Here is a 19,384-nt window from a genome sequence, read left to right on the forward strand (position 1 = left end):
TACAACCTGGTCTCCAGCTCCAAAGGTAAGCCTGGATACCGGTGCACATGCCTTTGAAATGTGACGGCCTGAATTTCCATGTGCCTTCAGACTCCTTTACAGTGTCAGGGCAGTACCTTAAAGTGTGTGTGAACACAGAGCAGTGGAATGAGGTCTGGCATCAAACAGAATCTGGACTTGCTATATTTTAGCCCATACTTCTGCACTGGGATTTTCCAAACTGCACGTTAAAATGTTGAGGGTTGGACGTGCAGGCTTTGCACCCACCCAGCAGTCTGTGCATCTACCACCTCTGCTGCACACTCAGCTGAGAAGTAAAAAAAGATCTTGTCCCACCTTAATCAACTACATACACTGTGTGTGATCTCTGCTGCTGCCTGCAGAAACAGAGCAGAGTAGGAGCGGCTGGGGAAGACAGACTTTATCATTTCAAGAGTCCCCATACAGCAACAACAGATTATTCAGCATGAATAATAGATTGATGCTGTAAGATTCGATATCCTGCCCTGACACTGTAATACATCAGGATCTCTCAGAGGAGCAATGACTGTATGTTCATGCACATAAAGTGTACTACTTTCTGTCATATAATTTGCACCTCGCCAGATATACAGATGGATTTGAATCAGCACAGATGACTTATTTTTTGGGAAAATCTTGTCTCCACACAATCTTCTATTAGCTTTCCTGTAAAGCACAACACTGACTTTGGATTTGAAAAACATGGGGAGTGCAGAGAGAAGGGGAAGAGGGCATCAGTTCTGCTACTTGAGTTGATTTTAGGAGTTTTTTTCTCCACGTGACTGAAGATCTGCAGCAGTTTTAACACCATGGCGCAGCAGGCTGCTGTGGTGAACAGGACCTGGGGAACCTTCTGGACAGTCGCCTTGCCTCTGCCCTTGCTCTGATCAGAAACCTTCACCTCCCCAGAGCAGTGGCCGAGGAATGCTGCCTGCTCTGAGCAGCAGTGATTTTGTCTGCCTGTCCAAGCACTGCCTGCTTTGCCCTTTACAACCCTCATCTTTCCCTCCTTTACAGCTCCTGTACATAATGCAGGTACTCCCACTCTCAGTGAGGCAAGGAGCAAAACAACCCCATGGGGAGCCATGAAAACATGAAATCCGGCTTTGCCTCTCTTGGAAGACACACAGGTTTAAGAACCTCCTTGCACTGGTCTCTTCCATAGTAGAGTTACATGGTTAGAAAATGCAGAGTTCAGTAGAAATGACAGTAGCAGGAGTGGAAATCACTGCTTTTTTTTCCCCAGGGCGCTGTCTACACTTGACTTAGAACTAATTTAATGGATGTGACTATGGCTGTACCTGAATTAATTTACAAACGTTTTTTTTCCCTGTGCAAACTGGATTTTAGCAATGTTTTGCTATCAGGAATACATCTGGGTTGCCGTTACAGTGATATCTTTTTTTTTTTTTTTTAATGCCAGCATCTCTTAGATTATAGCAACTCATGACAGAGTTGCACCATCTAGACTCCAGCTCAGGCATGCCATTGGCAATGAAAAACTTACTTGGAGAAGCATTTGGTGCCTAAGAAAGCTTCAAAAGTGGCCTAAGATAACGACAACTCTTCTGTATGTTATAAAGCATGTCTAAAAAAAGCACTCTGTTTCAGGGAAGGCGTTCCTCCACAGTGTAGCTGTTATTATGTGAATTACTGACTGTTTGTTAAATACTGCAGCATAATTAGCGATGTACAAGACACAAACACAGTAAGTAACCTGCCTTAAGAGAAAGCAAGGTTCAGAAATCCATTTCCCCTTTTATCATTTAATCCAGCCAACATGACTCCTGCCACAGTCTCTCAACTTCTACACTTTAAACATCTACAGTTATGAAACTTCTAATATAAGCCTTTTATTACTATTTACATTTCTGGCTCCCATCATCTCCGAAGGAGCCAAGGACAGAAAAGAGGGAAAAGTGCATTATAGCACAAGATCACAAACTTACAGTGATTTCTCTACTGAATACTGGCAACACATAGAATCAACGTACGCCTGGGTGACGGGTCTTTACAAAACTCTGTTTTAGAAGGGTTCATCCCTCCAGACTGTAACAACAAAGAGTTAAATGACTTGTCTCTCAAATGACTAACATGAATCCCATCATCCCTCATACACACAAAAAGTGTGGTTTTACAGTTTCTCCTGCCAGCCGTTAACTTATAAATCCTATACAAAGGTAGGACCTTTGTTTTATTTCAATACAAATGTCTCCAGCAAATGTTTACACTGCTCTTTTGAAGCTTCCTCAACCCACACCACACCCCAGCAACTACATAAAAATGCCATTTGCCTTGAATCCCAGACACATACTTACCAAGCCACTTGTATACACTGAAATTTCAACATTATTTGCTACCACAGGTCAACTCTTCTTTGATATATACCTGTCTGTGTGCATGCCTGGCATATATACATACATACATACGCACACTTGCACACACACACACACATAGGGTGTATTAAAGCAGCTGCCAAGTCTAATCCTACATAATTTCTGGTAATAACTCCCCAAAATTAAGTATCTTTTCCTCCAACCTTTAAATTTAAAAGAGTAGAGAAAACGTTAATTTCCTCCCTAATTAAAGGAAATGTGGTGTAACTTAGGAAGGAAATTAATAATTATGAGCAAAAAATTCTTATACTAGCCAAAACCTGTCCTGAGTATCACTAGTGATGTTAAAGAAATATGGATTGTCACAATACAAACCACTGCTAGAGGCTGCGCTGCTCTGTAAGCTTGATTTTACAGTTGTGCCCACTGGAATCATAACTCACTTCAGCCCACAGTACCCAAGAACCTAATCCTGCAAATCACTCACTCATTGAAAACAGCTTATTACTGTATGGGCTATGCCAAAACTCATTAAATAACTGGAAAGGTTCCCAGAGGCTTCAGCATGCTTTGGATTAAAGATCTACATTTCAGTTAAATATAGCAGGACAATGATTGCACGCAAGTATACACAACAACCGCACAGCACACAACTACTGTACACACCAAAAATCATGTGCCAGCACCTGCCTGAATAACATTATCTGCCAGCGTGTTTGTTTACCCCACGTCCAAGTTGCAGTGCTTAGCAGAAATCAGTAATTTCTTGGTATCACTGAAAAGTAATATTTGACTGCTTTAAGGCGACATTTTTCACACCTTTGAATTTAAGGTTAAGAAGTACTTTCCATAAAAATATAAAATTAATGTATTGCTTCAGAAGCAACATCATCCTAACCATTTTAAATTAGTGAAGTATTAATCAGAGAGAAGACTTCTCTCAAAGAGTTGGCATGATCTATGACAAAGATATTATCTTTTGACCAGGAGAATTCTGGTTCTTAATTATCTTTCTTGCAAACTAACTTCTGTCAGCAATAAGACTGCAAGCAGGCAGATTATGTCTATCAAAACTGAAACTGAGCCCTCTGTCCAAAAGCCTCCAGTAGAACTTTGTCAACCAGCCAGATGTTGCAGCAAAATCTTCTGTAGGGCAACAGCAAGGCAACTAACTACCTTCTAGCATATCAAAAAAGACTTTTAAAAGATGGTTAAAAAGTCAGCCAGTTCTGGTTAATTTTTATTTGTTTCCTCACCTTTTTTTAAAAGAACTCCCTTAAAAATACCAAACATAGCACCAAGGTTCAACAAAAGGGAGCTAACAAATCACCTTGCCCATAAACGTTGCGTATTTATACACAGAAGTAAATATGGGAGTGAAACAAAGATGGACTCTTCACTTCCTACCTCTGCTTCCTTATTGCACAATTATCTTTGTCTCAAGGAAGTATAAGGAAGAGTTTGACATGGGTGTAGACCATTCCCCTCATTTCTCTGTGTCCTGCTCTGAACCACAAGCCCCACGGTGACCTCTAGACAATGGTCCCAGCAGAAAAGGATGTTGCTTTAGGAAAAGGTAAGGATGTGCTGAGCCCAACTCTGCTCTGCCAGAAGGCAAGGGGACTGCTGCTGTTGAGCAAATACATCAGAGAAAATGCTAACAGAGTGGTGTTTCTGACTTTGGTGCTGTTCCCTTAGTCTATGGAAAGCAATGGTGATATTATTCCACAGCTCAACACGTGCAGCACAAGATTCTCTCTTCCACTGACTTGCTCTGCCAAGCAGCTGTCAAAAGACAAGGGATCGAGAGCATAGAGCTGGAGCCCGCACCCCAGTTCCCTTCACATTACTGAGGCTACAGAGGTGTCTGCCTGTACTCTCTGAATGCCTGTTTCTTCCACATAAGATCCGACTGAGATGCTGCCTTACAAACCCTTAGCAGGCTCACTGTTAGCAAGCAGATTCTGGCTGTCACACCCGAGCTGTTATTATACCCTCATCCAGACGGGCTTCCAGGAGGAGGGTACTGCTCTGCTTGTGTGTGGGAGGAGAAATCTGGCTTTAAATCAGCTGTCCTCCAGGTGGAGTAGGAAAGTGAGAAATCTGATGGTCCACGTAAGTTTTCCTAGATGCAGGATTTAGTCTCCCAGGAGAGACAGGGATATTCGGTTAAGTGACCAAAAGGCTAGGTGATTTCTGCTTGTGTTTGATTTTTCAAGATCACTCCCCTGTGCACTTCCAACAACTGGTCTGTTTCCTTTATTTCTTCCTGGGCCAGTAAAGCGCTTCATCACATCTCAAAGGCCCTGGAAAGAACCACTCTGTGCTGCTTTTGTGTGACTTGGAAGAGAAAGGTCTTTGTGTCTGTGAAGTTAAGTTTTAATCTTGAAATTGTTGTGAAAAGGGAAAACAACACTGAGCAGAAACAATGGAGCCAGTTGAAAGTTCATCGTTCAAAAAGCTTAAGAAAAGAGAGTCTGTAATCAGGCCTTGAAATTCTTCCTCTCTTTTGGATGAGGTAATTGCTGGAGAAAAAATAGCCTTCAGTGACGTACCTCCAAGTCCACAGTTTTCAAACACCGCAGGGGCATCCTATGGGAATCCCCAGACTCAGCACAACTGGTTATTTATAAAGACTCTCCAACAGAAGCAAGCATGTGGGGACGTGTACACATGTGCACGGAGGGAAACACTACAGTGCATGGTGACAAGCTTTCAGGTACAACCTGATCTATGCTTGACAGCCCAATACCAAAGTATGTTATGAATACTCTTACTTTTGTAATATTTGTACATATTTGTAAAAATATCAATACATTTGCAGTTCAAGCTCCTAAAAGATCAGATATTTGATAACTATCCTCCAAAATAAATAAGCCAGTTTGCATTTGAATGACTACTTCCTGTAAAAACACAAATGGCTTTCTTCAATTTCACTCCTGACACTCTGTTAATCCAGCAACAACAAAAGAGTCATTATTTAAAAATACTATGTTGTATTTCCAGCTATCATTGCAACAGTTGTGTTCTTAATGTTCTGGCACCCAAGGGAAGAGCAATGTGAATGCTGTGAGATTAGAACAAAATGGCCAAGGATAACATCCGATATTAGTGGATGTGGCTTTCTTGCTCCTAGGCCAACATGGTGTCTTGGCTAAGTCTGGCTTGCAGCTGGAAATGCAAAGGTATTAAAGAACTGCCAGCCCTTGCAACGGGGACGGTAGCTGCCAGTGGTATGAGGCTGCCATGTTCTAGCCCTGGTAGTGCTTCTATAAAGGTCTTTGGGAAAGTCATGTCAAAGATCCCAAACCTCTATGTGCTGTATTTGATTGCACAACGATCACACGCACACAATGGTCATCTGTTGTGACTGCAGAGGACAACATACTGCTGTATTTTAAAATGGAATCGCATAATATGGGAATATCTGGGGCAGTGATAATGTAATCATTCCATGAGTAAATACAGCACCACTAGCGACTGGGCCAAGTACAACTTTGTTTACCAAGGGTAGCTTTTGAAAGAGCTAGGTAGTTTCCAGACCTACTGTCTTTTCTTTAGCAGACTGTCCCTTTAAAATGTGCATCAGAGACGAAAACCCCTGTTGCTAAAAAATCTCAGCACCTTCAGCCAACAAGTCAGGACAGTGAGTGTTAATGCTACCACTCCATGCTCAATGCAATCTCTCTCAGGACTCACTAGCTCAAGGCAATCTATCTAATACTCTGTTAGAAATGCAGCGGGGAACCATCTATGAAGATGTCTCTGTATTTGAAAGACCCTTAGCATTACTTGAACATCGGGCAATTTGTATTTGACACGAAAACAATATCAGAACTTCACTAAGCTCAATAGTGTTTGCTGTCTATTACTTCTACATTCCCAAGTCTTGCATTACCCCCACTCATTTTACACAACCTATTTCTATTTCCCTTGTTGTTTGCTTTCCAGGGATGAATAACTTCTTATAATTACCAGCAGCTTTTCATTTCTCTTACACTACTCTATGCAGTTGACACACTCTGCCACCCTTTGGATAACTTTATCTATAAGAAACTTGTTAAGGTGCTCTGCTGCCCTGGTTTATAGGTTCACTGTAGCAGTCAGATCCCTGAACGCAAAATTCCCATATGTCAGGGCATTTGATCATTTGGAAAAAAAAAAAAAAAGAAAGATTGCACCAGTTCTCAAAAATACATTCACACCCAATTGCAGGGACAGTCCGTGTAGTAAAAAATAATGGCACCAACACAAAGGAAGGCATAGTCTATCTTACAGAATATTGATTATTGGAGATGTTAACAGTGTAGAAAATTCTTTATTTAGTGAAAAAAAACATTCACACCTTGTGTCCCACACTGACTTTGCAAGTAGGAAGAAAACTTTTAATGTTTCTCAGGCTGGGCATATTTTAAATGGAAAATCACTGAGAGGCCACAAGTAAGAAACTACATTGTGAGAGCCCTGCAGGCTTTCCTCAGAATTATGTCTCTATTTATCAGTGATACAGGTGTGAATGCACTATCATCTCGACAGCCGTTACATACCATCTTGCCTTTTACGGACAGTCAGAATCCTTGGGGTCAGTGAAAGACCACCCTCTGCCTGGCTTTGCAGAGACCGAGCTCACTCACCTCCACCTATACTTCTTATTATTTGTTAAAACAGAGAGAAGTGTATAGTGAATAAGGATAGATGGTTATAAAGGGATACCATCTGTGTGGCTTTTCCTCACCTTTGCCTCCTCATTGACATCCCAAGTAAAGGACACGGCATTGAACGCGATTTCTTCAATATTCCCAATGGTATTAAAACTCTCCTTGTAATCAGCTGTAAGAAATAACAAACAAACAGACGACTCATGAAAAAGGTTTGAACTTCCGCTTTTACAATTAGTAGTACCTCTGCTTTTTCAGCTGAGTTGTCTAATGCCTCAAAACTACCTCTTGTATTGTTTATGTTGAATAATTAATAACCTTAATTGCAAAGAGGTAATATACTGCAGCTTGAGTCTTACGCATAGTGCATCACTAGCTAGTGTTCTTGCAAAATATTGCTTGTTCTCAAGAAGGAATCGGTGTGACCATAGTAGGAATAAGTGGGTGTATTCATTAGCTTGGCCAAGGAATGGCCAAAACTGGAGAATTAACTAAAAGCTATTGATACATTTAAAGGGACTGTTCAAATCTTGACATAACCAAACAACATGACAGTAAACCCTGAAGAAGCTTTCTAAAAGGCTAAGAGTTATCATTGGAGGAAATAACCAGTAGTGTATATTTCTTGCCCAGATGTTTCAGCTTTCCCAGAAATTACTGCACTGGATGCTGGATCTCTATCTTAAAAAACAAAAAACAAAACAAAAAAAACCACACCACAAAAAAACAAAAAAATAAACCCAAACCTCAACCAATCAACAAAAAAAAAATGCACCACACAAAACAAAGAAATAAAACCACAAAGACCCTTTCTTCAAAGTGTGAATGATACTAAAATAGCGAACAAACAAACATGAAGTGTTTTCAAATTGTCCAACTACAAAATCTGCACCCTCTTCTCACTTCTTTCTAAAGGGCTGTTACTGTTATCAATAAGCTAGCATTTCAGAAGGAATGCAAAGCAAGAGGGAGGAAGTCCAAATTTCAAAGATGACCCAACCCTCCCCCAAAAACAAGGGTGGGAAACCACATAAAACAGGTAACTACTTCTTCACAATCAAAGAGGAACAAGCCCCCTTTTTCTCTCCCTTTGCCAGCCAATTTAACACACTTTCTTATTTTGATGACAGATAGAAAGACCAGGTTTGTAAGGAGGTAATATCTTCTTGATTAAAGGAACTTCCAGATTGTTCCTGCAAATGCATCAACTCTCTCGGAGACATATACATTTCCATAGAATCCCCTGAGGGCTGTAATCGGACTCAGCGCCAGAGGGCTGAAATTATGTCATGCAGTGATCTCGATCTAATGCTCACTAAGAATCAGAAGCACACTGATACTTAGATTTGTAATCAGTTATAGAAAGAGGATGTTTTTGTATTCTACAAATGAGACACCCAAATGGTTTCAATATTAATTTCCTTTGCCCTTCTGAAAATAAACAGCTGATTTCTAAAAAGTAATTCCTAGGTAATAATAGTTTTAAAATAATTCATAACAAAACCATTGCTGCACGAAGATAATTATGTAACATTTGAGACATACAATTAGTATACTTTTCTCTCATCTGAAACGCAGGCATGCTGGCATTTCCCTGGTCAACTGAAACTGTGTGCCTGGGATACATGAATGATTTTGGATGCAGTAAAAATTCACTGTTCTGACCATAGGAACAGCACAAGACATTTGGTGATGCAGCAAGTTACACTGTTTGAGAAGGCAGGCAGGTTTTTCATCCCCATCATGAACTTAGATCTCCTCTCTAACTGAAGTCATTGGCTTCACTATCTAAATTCAGTGTGGGAATGCAAATGAGAAAAATTAGAAGACACATAAGTAGCTTAATATGCATCTGCACACATCCACCCACCCCTTAAATCTATGATTCACCAGAAAGTGCCTCGTGCAACTGACTGCTGCATATGGGCGTGCTGTGTAGGTGCACTTTGGAAAGACATGAACAAGATGTCTTGTAAAGACACATGTTTTCTTCTCCTAAAAGGCTGTCAGAAGCTCCCATCCCATCAACCCTTCCCTTCCCCCAACACATGCCTCCGCTTCCTTAATTGCCATACACAAATCTCATGGAGTGACTATATGACGTGCTGTTTTAAAAGCAAAAGTGCATCCTACTCCCTCAATTTACAGATAATTAAAGAAGGATTAAGAAAGTATTTACATCCAAGGATATCTGAAAGTTGTTAGTGTGACTACAATTTCTCCTCTTCTGCTTCTATGTGTTACCAGAAATAGAAAATTGGGGTTCTTCACCATGCGAGAAAATGGCTCCACAGGAATTATTTCCTCTTTTTTTAGGTAAACTGCACATTAAACAATGGTAAATTTCAACATTAAACACTAATAATTTGCATGCATTACTTACCATTGTAGTAGATTTTGTGTTGTGCACATAAATAATACAAAATATCCTGCAAAAACATATGGCCAAACCTCTGGAGCACAAATAATCCCAATCTAAAGCTTCCACACCCACTCTATGTCCATGTTTCAACATGTTCCAGTGTTTGTCAAACTATGGTACTGATTCTAAATAATCAGTATTTTCTGCAATCTAACACTGTACTCTTTATTTGACATTATTTTAAAAGAAAAAGCTAGTGATCCAATGTCACAGCACTGTGGAAAAGTCAGCCTTTTTTTTTCCCCCTCACTCCTGCTAAAAACTATGGAAGTGTCTCTCTCCTTCAGAGAAATCCATAACAGCACATAGCCTAAATTCTGGAAAACACCTTTCCTTCTTGCTTAGTAAGTGTCAAGTCCTCAGATTCATTCCTCAAGCACTAAGGACTTGCTTACATGTAAGTACATGCTTATCCTATTAATATCAAAGCACCTTCAGACCCAGTACAGTATCTAATCCATTCAACCATCCTTCCTCCCAGGAGGTGCACCAGCCAGTACACAAAACAAATTAAAGCTGTGACCCCTGCATGTCTGCAGTGGGGGAAGAACTCACTCTATTTCCTCTATCTCCAGAATATAATCGCAGGCCAGAAGGCAGACAGACAGACCTGTGCCACCCGGGAGAGCAGCACAAGCAGAGTCGTCACCCCTGTCTGAGGGCTGAATAGCTGGACTCCAGAACTGGAACATCTTGAATTTATTTGATTCTTTGCCTGCTAAGGACCAAGCCACGCTCCAGATTAAAAAAGCGTTCCTAAACACTTAAAAAGGATTCACAGGTGTTAAACATGCGCTACAAACATTAAGTTAAAATAATATTAAGTATTATAAACATCTATGGAGTATGTTACACAGATTTATGGCTATTCACAGATAGTTTTAAAAGAGCGTAATACATGATTAACCCTTTATATACTGTTGATAGTTGGAGTGAAATCCAAAATAAAAGTGGGGCTACCAGCAGATTGCCAGACCATCCTCTGAAGATGGGGCAAACCTGATACACACCCCTGTCCTCAACAAGCTTCTTTCACTGCCTGTTTAAATGGTTCTCCATGGCGTACCCTGGCATTTGCTAGTCTCCCTCATAGACACCTAATTCTCTCTGTTAACTACACAGGGCCTGGACATTAACTCAGTATTCCTCTATGGGAGCTCTTCAAGGATCTTAATTTTTAATGTACAGGAAAATCTTCATAGAACCACACAATAATTTAGGTTGGAAGGGACCCCTGAAGGTTATCTCGTTCAGCTCCCGCTCTACTCCCACTCAAAGTAGGGCCAACTTCAAATTTGGATGACATTGCTCAGTTAGATCATCTGATGATAAAACTGGAAGATTTTGCTAAATGCAGCTTCATGGGAAATGTGGTTGGGAGCCATTCTGTCCTAATAAGCACAATATCCACAATGTAAGTCCCAAAGAAAATGAAACGTACTTCAGAAACACTGCACCTGGTAAGAGCTAAGGCTGCGTTTCAGTTGTTCTCAGGAAAACACTACCAAGCAACATCCAGGTCTTCCTTCTGAACACAGAGGTGAACTGCGCCCTTACAGTTCTTACATCTGACAGGGAGTGCTATTATCAGTAAGTCTTACTACACTGTGCTTCACTCATGTTTGCAGTCCAAATAAAGAACACATGCCAGAGCGCCTCAGAAGTCAGCACAGACCTACTTCATCTCAAACTAATGGAAACATAAAAGACGTTCACTTTAACACAGATAAACAGACAGCACATGCACAGCACTGCATTTTGCACAGCACTGTTTTACAGAATATGCATCATAACAGAATATGCATCATAACAGAATATGCATCATAAACTGACTCGTTCCGAGTACGGGCCCTGAAATGTGCCAGTACCCCCACCAGTGCAGTATGTTGGAGGGTGTTGGCACTGCATCGGAACAAGCTCCTCAGCACATACCTTCAAAGGTATGAGCATTAGCACTGCAAGCTTGTAGCGACTAGCACAAAAAAACAGGCAGCCTTCAGAAATAGCTGTGACGTGGCATACTTGCTCTTTTAACATGTCATGATAGGAGTCATTTGGTCTGGGGTGGAGGTTTTACTGCCTTAACTACTCCAAAGGGGAAAAAAAATTTTTAAAATACCCAGAAGTTGGGGAAACAGTTCAGCCAGAACTATGATGGTAAGAGGAGAGGCAGAAGGGAGATTCAGGACAAGCTGCTTTGACCAAATACACTTGACTTTACATAATGCTAACCACAGTGGAGGCTGCAGCATTTGAAAGTAGAAAGGCACAGCATGAGTAGGACCGCTTGGGGACTGATTGCCTGATCACCCTGTTCAATCACCCCTGAAGTCTTACAGTGCTCTCTCCAAGTAACCCTGCTTTTTTTTTCCCCCTCTGCCCCCTCTCATTCCTGCCATTCAATGGTTTGGTTCCCTCAGGCGGTCAAAACAAGATAGACTTTGTCTGCTTTGGTCTTGCCGACTCCTTTGACTGGAATCCGCTGCAGATGGCTGCATGTGTAAACTGCACGTGGGAGGGGAGAAGTGCTTGATGTCTAGACACTCCCACAGATTTCAACTTCAGGCTCCTTGGCATCAGGTATGTGTTCTTCCTCTGCTAAAATCTCCCAAGCATGCGGATGGGGCAGTTGTCGCTGAAATGGGCTTGTAAATACCTTAGATGGGATGACTGGTGAACAGGTCTCTCAAGACAGCACACCAGATTTCGCTTCTCCCTCACTTCTCTCTGACACCAAGACTCAAAAACTGGGGTGTAGGAGTTCTGTGCACTCCTTTGCTGTCACCATAACTATGGCATCTTCACACTCAGGCTGCTTTTACGCATCAGATTAGCTAACATAACTGTTACGTGGGCTGCTATTGTTACTGGATCAAAGAGTGCTCAGCCTTTGAAAAACTAAAGGAAACAAACATTCTGCCACTCCTGAGGAGGTGCAGACCTTGACTTCCTAGCAGCAGAAGGTGGAAAACCACTAAGCACGCATGCAAGGAGCAGCTCTTCTTTGTGACTACTGAGGACCATTTCTTCTGCATGGTCTCCATCCTGCTTCATAGTTTCCACAGCCAAGCCCTAGCAGGCACGAGCCATTGCTAAAAGCTGTGGTACAAGCCTTGCAGCCATTGTCAATACATACAACCACACCCCTGTGCAAGGTACAGAGCTTTCCACATTCTGCAACCTTCCCCAAAACATCTGGAGATCTTCTTACACTCACCAATGTCAAGGACCCTCTGTTTAGCTGTGTGTTGCCGAGAATGCCAGTATTTCCAGTATTTCAGCTGTTCGTCTCTGTTTTTATCCTCACTGAAAACAACCATGACCACGCTCTAAGAAAATCAACACCAGAAGTTGCATTAGTTAATATAATTAGTAGTCAGAAATACAAAAATTAAAATCTCCCATATGCCTTTAATGCTGATCCAGTCACTACCCTTCCCCAGTACTCAGACTGTAAAAGATTAAAGACTCAGGGCAGAAGAAACGTAGTTTTAAAATAATGCAAGGCCTCGGATTATGTTCTTGATAGTCCAAATAAAATGCAATCATATTCTTAGATTTAAGAAGTCTTAAGTTGCCTTAAGTAAAAAGTGGTCATTTCAAAGTCAGAGGATTCCCAATTCCAATTCTGATCCAAGTCCAGTCCAAGTGTTGGAGTGCAGATTCCGTGTCATTCTGGAAGATGACATTACACTGTAAAGGGATGTACTGTTACGGAGCTTAGGCTCACTGGCTAAAGGCAGGACATTTTCAGTTTTAGCATACATAGTACAAATACCCTTCTCAGGAGCAGCACGCTTGCATACATGTATTTAATGACAAACCCAGTGTGACTATTTACTGAGTTTTCCTGAGCTTTTCAGTTCAGGTTCTGAATTCCCTTTGTTAAACTGTGTGATTCAAAGGAAACAGATTGAAAATTCATGCAAAACTTCACATGGGTAATTAAGGCTCTTTAAAAAAGCTCTGCTGTAGGCAAGCAAAACAAAAAACACAAAACCATGAAAGAATTTTCATACTAGGTAAACTGAAGTGAAAAGAAATCACAGAGACCAAAAATTCACTTTTAAATACCCTCTTTTGTTCCCATTCTTCCTTTAACCCCAAGTCACTAAGCTCATAAAAAACACCATCAAGCTGTTCCATAAGCTGAGGAACTGGTTCACGATTGATTCATGGTCTGTGTCCCTCCACACAGTCATCACCGCAACCTTTCACATGCTCTGTGACCTTCTCCATTCCATCTATAAAAGGCAAACATCATCGCTGCGTCTTCCGTGTCTAGGTACTGCGTGGGCACAAGGCAGTGTAGGTCGTGGATGAGTCCTGAGTTATGCTTATGCACATTGGCTGGTCATCAGGTATGTGACAGCTGGCCAGCTGATGCATCAATCAGAACTGGCAGTGCAGCCTGTAGCTTTTCCACCGAGGACAGCATTAATCTTTTTTCTCTATGAACCACTTACATGGGACTTGTAGAGGTTTAATACGTTCAAAACCTCTTGTGCCATTGTCAGGTTGGGATGGAATTGGCAATAAATTCAACAGTCGCTTGGCTGGGGGCCTGACAAACAGAACACGATCGTGAAAGTTGTGTGTGGTTTCACAATCTTCTGTAAACTGTACATCCTCCAAAAGAAATGGTTTCCTCTCTCCTTTACAATTTCCACCCTTTTGTTGCCAAGCTTCAAAACTCATGGGGCTGGGCAGTGAACGAAACTTATGAGGACTGGTTTTCAGCCAGATCAGTGAGCTTCTGCCTCCTCTTTCAGCTGTGTAAGTGCTAAAGCTGTCACCACAAAGAGAGAAGGAACATGTAGCTGGCAGGGAGAGAGACTTTTCAGCAGCAGAGAAGTCTTACATCAAGTTCGGCCAACAACAAAACAGCATCATCAGCCTCACGTCCTTAGGAAAGGAAACCAGGCTAAAAATTAACTGCTGTTCAGGTTTACAAATCATTGCCTCTCTTTAGAAAGAATCTCTCTAAACTTCATGTACGACAGAAACATATAGGTTGTTGTCTGCTTCACTGCTCATGTTGGCTTTCATTGGTTCCTTTGACTAAACTCACAACATTTTTATAGTACTTCATTTATTTGGATGGAAACACTTTTGCAGCCTCATACATATGCAGCCCTTCCAGCTTCAGGGTGAAATTTGCAGGGCAGCAACTCTGAGGCTCATTGTTCATTCCAAGGTTACTGGGTTAGGATTTGCTTACTCAAAAACACTACCAGGGAAATCAGGAGGCCTGTTCACCAGGCAGATGTTGCTGAGTACCCAAGCTCCAGTTCTAGCTGCAGAATCTAAGATGCAAATCATCCATTTTGTCATACTTCTGGGTGGATATTAAGTGAAAGCTCCACTTATACAACGTACATGTTTTAAATCTTAGGGCACAAAGGATGGCTTCAACTCTTCACATTTTATCTAAAATGCACTGGAAAGTAGCTGCTGAAGTGCACAAGTGAGTGAAGATGGACTAACACAATAGACGTAGCAGTTCTTTGATTTTTTTCATTAATTGTGCAATGATAAGTTCACCAATGTCAAGTGCAGTATCTGTGCAATTACCATTCTGTCAAACCATAAATTGAGGCAGATATGTATATAATTAACTCATAAGATCAAGATCACACTTTGAAAAAATTGTACCCCAAAATATTTGAGACCACCAATGATATTACTCTCCCACCTTTTCACTGTGCAAAAAAAGTAAGCTTGCTCTATCCTCTCCCACAAGAAAAAAGGTAATTAAAAGCCAGCCAACCACAACTACATTTATCTGCAGGGCTCCGTTCCCACCTAGGAAAGAAAACAGACTATACCCGGACTTTGCTGATGGGATGCCGGAAACATTTGTTGTCACCCGTCTCGCTCAGGGTGATGGCATAGAACTGTCCTTTGTTCAAGTAGGTCATGGGCCCCTCCCCTTGCTTTTGACGCAGAGATTTGGTAGCTTCTAGCGTATACTGAAAAGTGCTGCTGAAGAGACAGGAAGAGAAACACCAATAAAATCCATATCACTTTCTCCATTTCTCTTTGTCCCCATTCATTATGTATTTCATGCATTGTATGAGCAAGGCATAAGAAGTTAATAATAAAATTCCAAGGAAAGGTCACACAGGTATTTTAAAATGCAATTTTCTTTTTTCAAGTTCATCAGATCTGGCAATCAAGCGTAAAACTATCTGGACTTTAAGCCTCTTGGATCAAAGACTACATCTTTACTTTCTCTAAAAAGAATCATCATGAAGTACAAGACTACATACCCCACAGTGAGAGTGTCAAATACCAGGAGGGAATTCAGTGTGATTTGCAGGAAATCAGCTACCTCCACAGACATTTAAACTTAAAAGTGTCACAGAAGCAGACATTAAACAACAACAACAAAAAAAAAAACCCACAAAAAAAAAGCCAGAGTAAAACTTGTTGCAAAAGATGGACAAAGACAATGGAAAGTCCAACTGCTACTTTCAGCACAGTGCAGAGAAGGAATACAACCAGAAGGGACAGTAGGTTCATTTGTTCAAAGGCAACATGCAATTAAGGTTTTTACAAGCTTTCTTTTCACACTTAATCAGACAGAAAAAAATACCTACATTTAGTTGTATCTGCAATCAAGTAACCTCCCTTTAGAAAAAGACAAAAATTAGAGAAAAAGAGTTTGCTCTTGTGTTGGAAGTCAGATTTTAGAAAAGACCCTCCTTCATAGGAGAACTTTCCACCTTTAAAGCAGTTCTCAAACAATGAAAAGTTAAAGCTCCATTGACTAGTGAACTGTTAGCTGAACACAATTCTCACAGAGCCTCTTGCAGTCACATCCTCCAATAATGGGCTTGAACAATAATCCAATAAAAACAATGCCTGCAGCTCCTCACATTCTCTTAAATGAAAAATAATGTTAACCTTGCAGAATAAATCTTCTCTTCAAACTGCATTTGGTCAACCACAGGAAGCTTAATGCAAGGAGTCACTTGCAAGATGTCCTCACAAACTGGAGATAGGGGGGAAGCATTTTCACAAAGGTCCTAATTCAGCAAAGTATTTAAAGCACTGCTGAAGTAGAACCAAAAGGATGAATATGTTGGTCCAAAACAACAGTGTATCCTCAACTTTCTAGTTCAAGCAACTACTTAATCATCATAACACTGCCAAAGCAATATGGAAGTAAGGGGAAGACAAAAGCTTTTTTAACTATGCAATGAAAAAGGGGAAAAAATCATTAAAATGCATGAATATTAATAACATTTAAATCCCCACTTGAAGAGAAGGCAGAAGAAAAAAATAACGCAATCCACTGTCTTTCCACCCAAAGGAAGACATTTCAGACAGTTTGGCATCAATTATTCAGTTTAGTATCAATCATTCAAGCAAATGAAGACAATTTCTCAGGGTTTCCTAGCTTATAAATGGAAATCCAGTCAGTTTTTCTAGTTGTTTAAAAGTTACAAATCAAAGCAAAAGTAAGTAAAAAGCAATCACTAACCTACACCTATCCAACCCACCAATGGCAGTACCAGCATTTCCCAACAGTGCAGTTGCTGCCAACACAAAGACTCTTGCACACAGTGGGAAGGCAGCGCCAAGGGGACTGTGGTCCCCTCCACGGCCACCCACCGTAGTGTGCACTGCCACAGCCCCTCTGTCCTGGGTGCAAGGGGAACAGAGGCTCTGTCAACACTGGCAAGTGGGATGTCCCCATCTAAGCGGACCAAAAGAGTAGAATTAGTGGTGCTGCTGACCCAGCATCCATCCTGCTGCATATGCTTGCCCTATGGATTGACCTCCCATTACTGGTGGGGGCATATCCTCTGATTTAGTGTCACACGAAGGGACTGCAGGCTGCATGCTGCAAGACTGCTGCATGACGCATGCCAAAGCATGCTGAGTGCCCTGGGAGATGCACCTCAACATTTCCCACCAGACAGAAAGCTTAACAAGGATGTGTGCTGAGAAGGGCTTAGGATGAACCAGTCAGACACACAGTGTCTTAACAGAGCTGCCTACAGTCTGCCACGGTCTGGTCTTCTGTTTCCTGGCATTCCGTATGTTTCAGAAAGATGTCAAAAATGTAAATCCCAGACACACTGCACCCGGCCAATTTTGCAGTCTCTCTGTGGTACCACTTGGGAATTTTCTTCTTGTTCCCAGCTGGCAATCAAAGTGTGCCCTGTAGCAGGAAGATTACCATTACCCTTAAAACTTAATGCAGTCACTCAGATGATTATAATACTATTCTGAATCTCACCATGAGTCTTAACTAAAGCCCCATGTAGTCATTAAAGGATCTTCCACCAGGCTTCCAATTACTTTCATATTCACCACTTTTTCTTTTTTTTTTTTTTTTTTTTTTTCAATCTGAAGTTTTCATTTCCGAGTACCTATAATTTCCAAGTAACTCCCAGGAAAAAAACATTTTGTTTTTCTTAATGTGTATTTGGAGGTTTCATTCTAATGTGGACCTGGGCCATAGCATGAAGGACTTAACATCTGAGAATTGTTAACAATACCAGTGTTTCAAGATTTAATTTTTAACATACATATATATATATCTATATATATCTCCAGTGTAGTAAGTGAGCAGTCTTTGCTAAGTATCTGTTTCGTATGTACTGTCTATGTAATGACTCAGTTTTGAGCTGACTAGAGTTAATGATTGTTTTAATATTCCTCAGAAAAAAAGATCAAGCTGTAAGGAACCTCCACTACAGAAGCAGTCATATGCCTACTCCAGGAAAAATATGTAGGCATGTTCCTGCTTCTAAAGTGAGGGTAATCTCTCAGATATAAACAGAACTATTCACAAGCATGAAATGAAGCATCGGCTTGTAAGCTTTACTGATCACAGTCTTTATTAGTTAAAGGGACTCTGCGGTGTTTGCCTGTTCTATGCACACATTTTTCTGTGCTTAGGGAGGACACTATTCCTTTCTAACTTCACTTTTTGAAACTTTTTTTTTTTTAAAGTAACACTTTTTGGAATTCTTAGGGGGTTTTTACATGATTTGTAATAGATATGTCATTTACATTATTTTATAGGTAAACATGAAATACAACAAGCAGTGTAAAAAGACAGAGGGTTTCCCATAAAACCTACTAGGAGTAACTAGGAAAAAACAGTAGGGAAAATAAAGGTGAGAAATCCATAATGTTGGTGGAGCCAGTTCAAGCATCCTGGACATATGACCTGTGCATCCTGCCACCCTGAAAGGTGGGGAAAATCTTCCATGACCTGGCTGTCAAAGCTATGCCCTGTTACCTGGGGGCCCTCTCTTAACAGTTTCAATCTTGCATATCTCCAGGCTTCAGAGGAATTACTAACTTAAAACCATGCTGAGGTAAGATAATAGATGACGACATAAGCTGATCAGATATGAAAGCTAACGTGCAGAAGCAGGGGAGAGTGATGCTGGGAAGTATCAAGGAACCCTGCAGGTGCCCCCAGGTGATGAAAGGGAGAGTGGGAAGTGGACACAGGCAGCCTCTCCTTGATACATTCCTACGTGATGCCAGTCAACACATTTCAAAGCTTACGCCATACCTTGTTTGTTCGTAAATATATTCTTCAGCCCCCACTGACACACTGCGATACTTCTGAAAAATAAAAACAACAATTAAATATAGTTTGATACAATCAAAATGTAAATACCAAGAAAAGTAGAATTATATTTATTTAAGGACCCATCAGAAGAAGCCATCCATTTAAAACTCAAAATCCCTAAAAACTGGAGTGGACCCTACATGGTTTTTACACTAGAACCGATAGGAATCATTCATTTATGTCAAGTTTTTTGCGGTTTTCATAACCTAACTGCTACAGGAATGCAGCTGAAAAACATCTTCTGCCTTACTGAACTCCTTGCCTACACATTAGTAGAGTCTAAAACAAGCCTGTAAAAATGTACTCCATCTCAAAGTCGATTTTCAAATGAAATCATAGTTTT

At 40.9% G+C, this 19,384-nt stretch overlaps 1 protein-coding gene across 4 annotated transcripts in view; it reads right to left on the bottom strand.

Moving 5' to 3' along the window:
- Positions 1-19,384, bottom strand: part of GRHL2 (grainyhead like transcription factor 2) — a 71,626-nt gene that overhangs the window by 30,597 nt on the left and 21,645 nt on the right. For 3 of the 4 annotated variants that reach the window (XM_027777675.2, XM_027777674.2, XM_013305588.3), the window contains exons 5-8: positions 18,982-19,034; positions 15,266-15,422; positions 12,655-12,766; positions 7,093-7,187 (exon numbers count right to left, since the gene is read on the bottom strand). In XM_027777675.2, coding sequence (XP_027633476.1) covers positions 7,093-7,187; positions 12,655-12,766; positions 15,266-15,422; positions 18,982-19,034 — 417 coding nt within the window. The remainder of the gene's footprint in view (positions 1-7,092; positions 7,188-12,654; positions 12,767-15,265; positions 15,423-18,981; positions 19,035-19,384) is intronic. The other variant, XM_027777676.2, reaches the window with a different exon arrangement.

Source organism: Falco peregrinus, chromosome 3, assembly GCF_023634155.1.
Source record: "Falco peregrinus isolate bFalPer1 chromosome 3, bFalPer1.pri, whole genome shotgun sequence".
Lineage (NCBI taxonomy): Eukaryota > Metazoa > Chordata > Aves > Falconiformes > Falconidae > Falco > Falco peregrinus.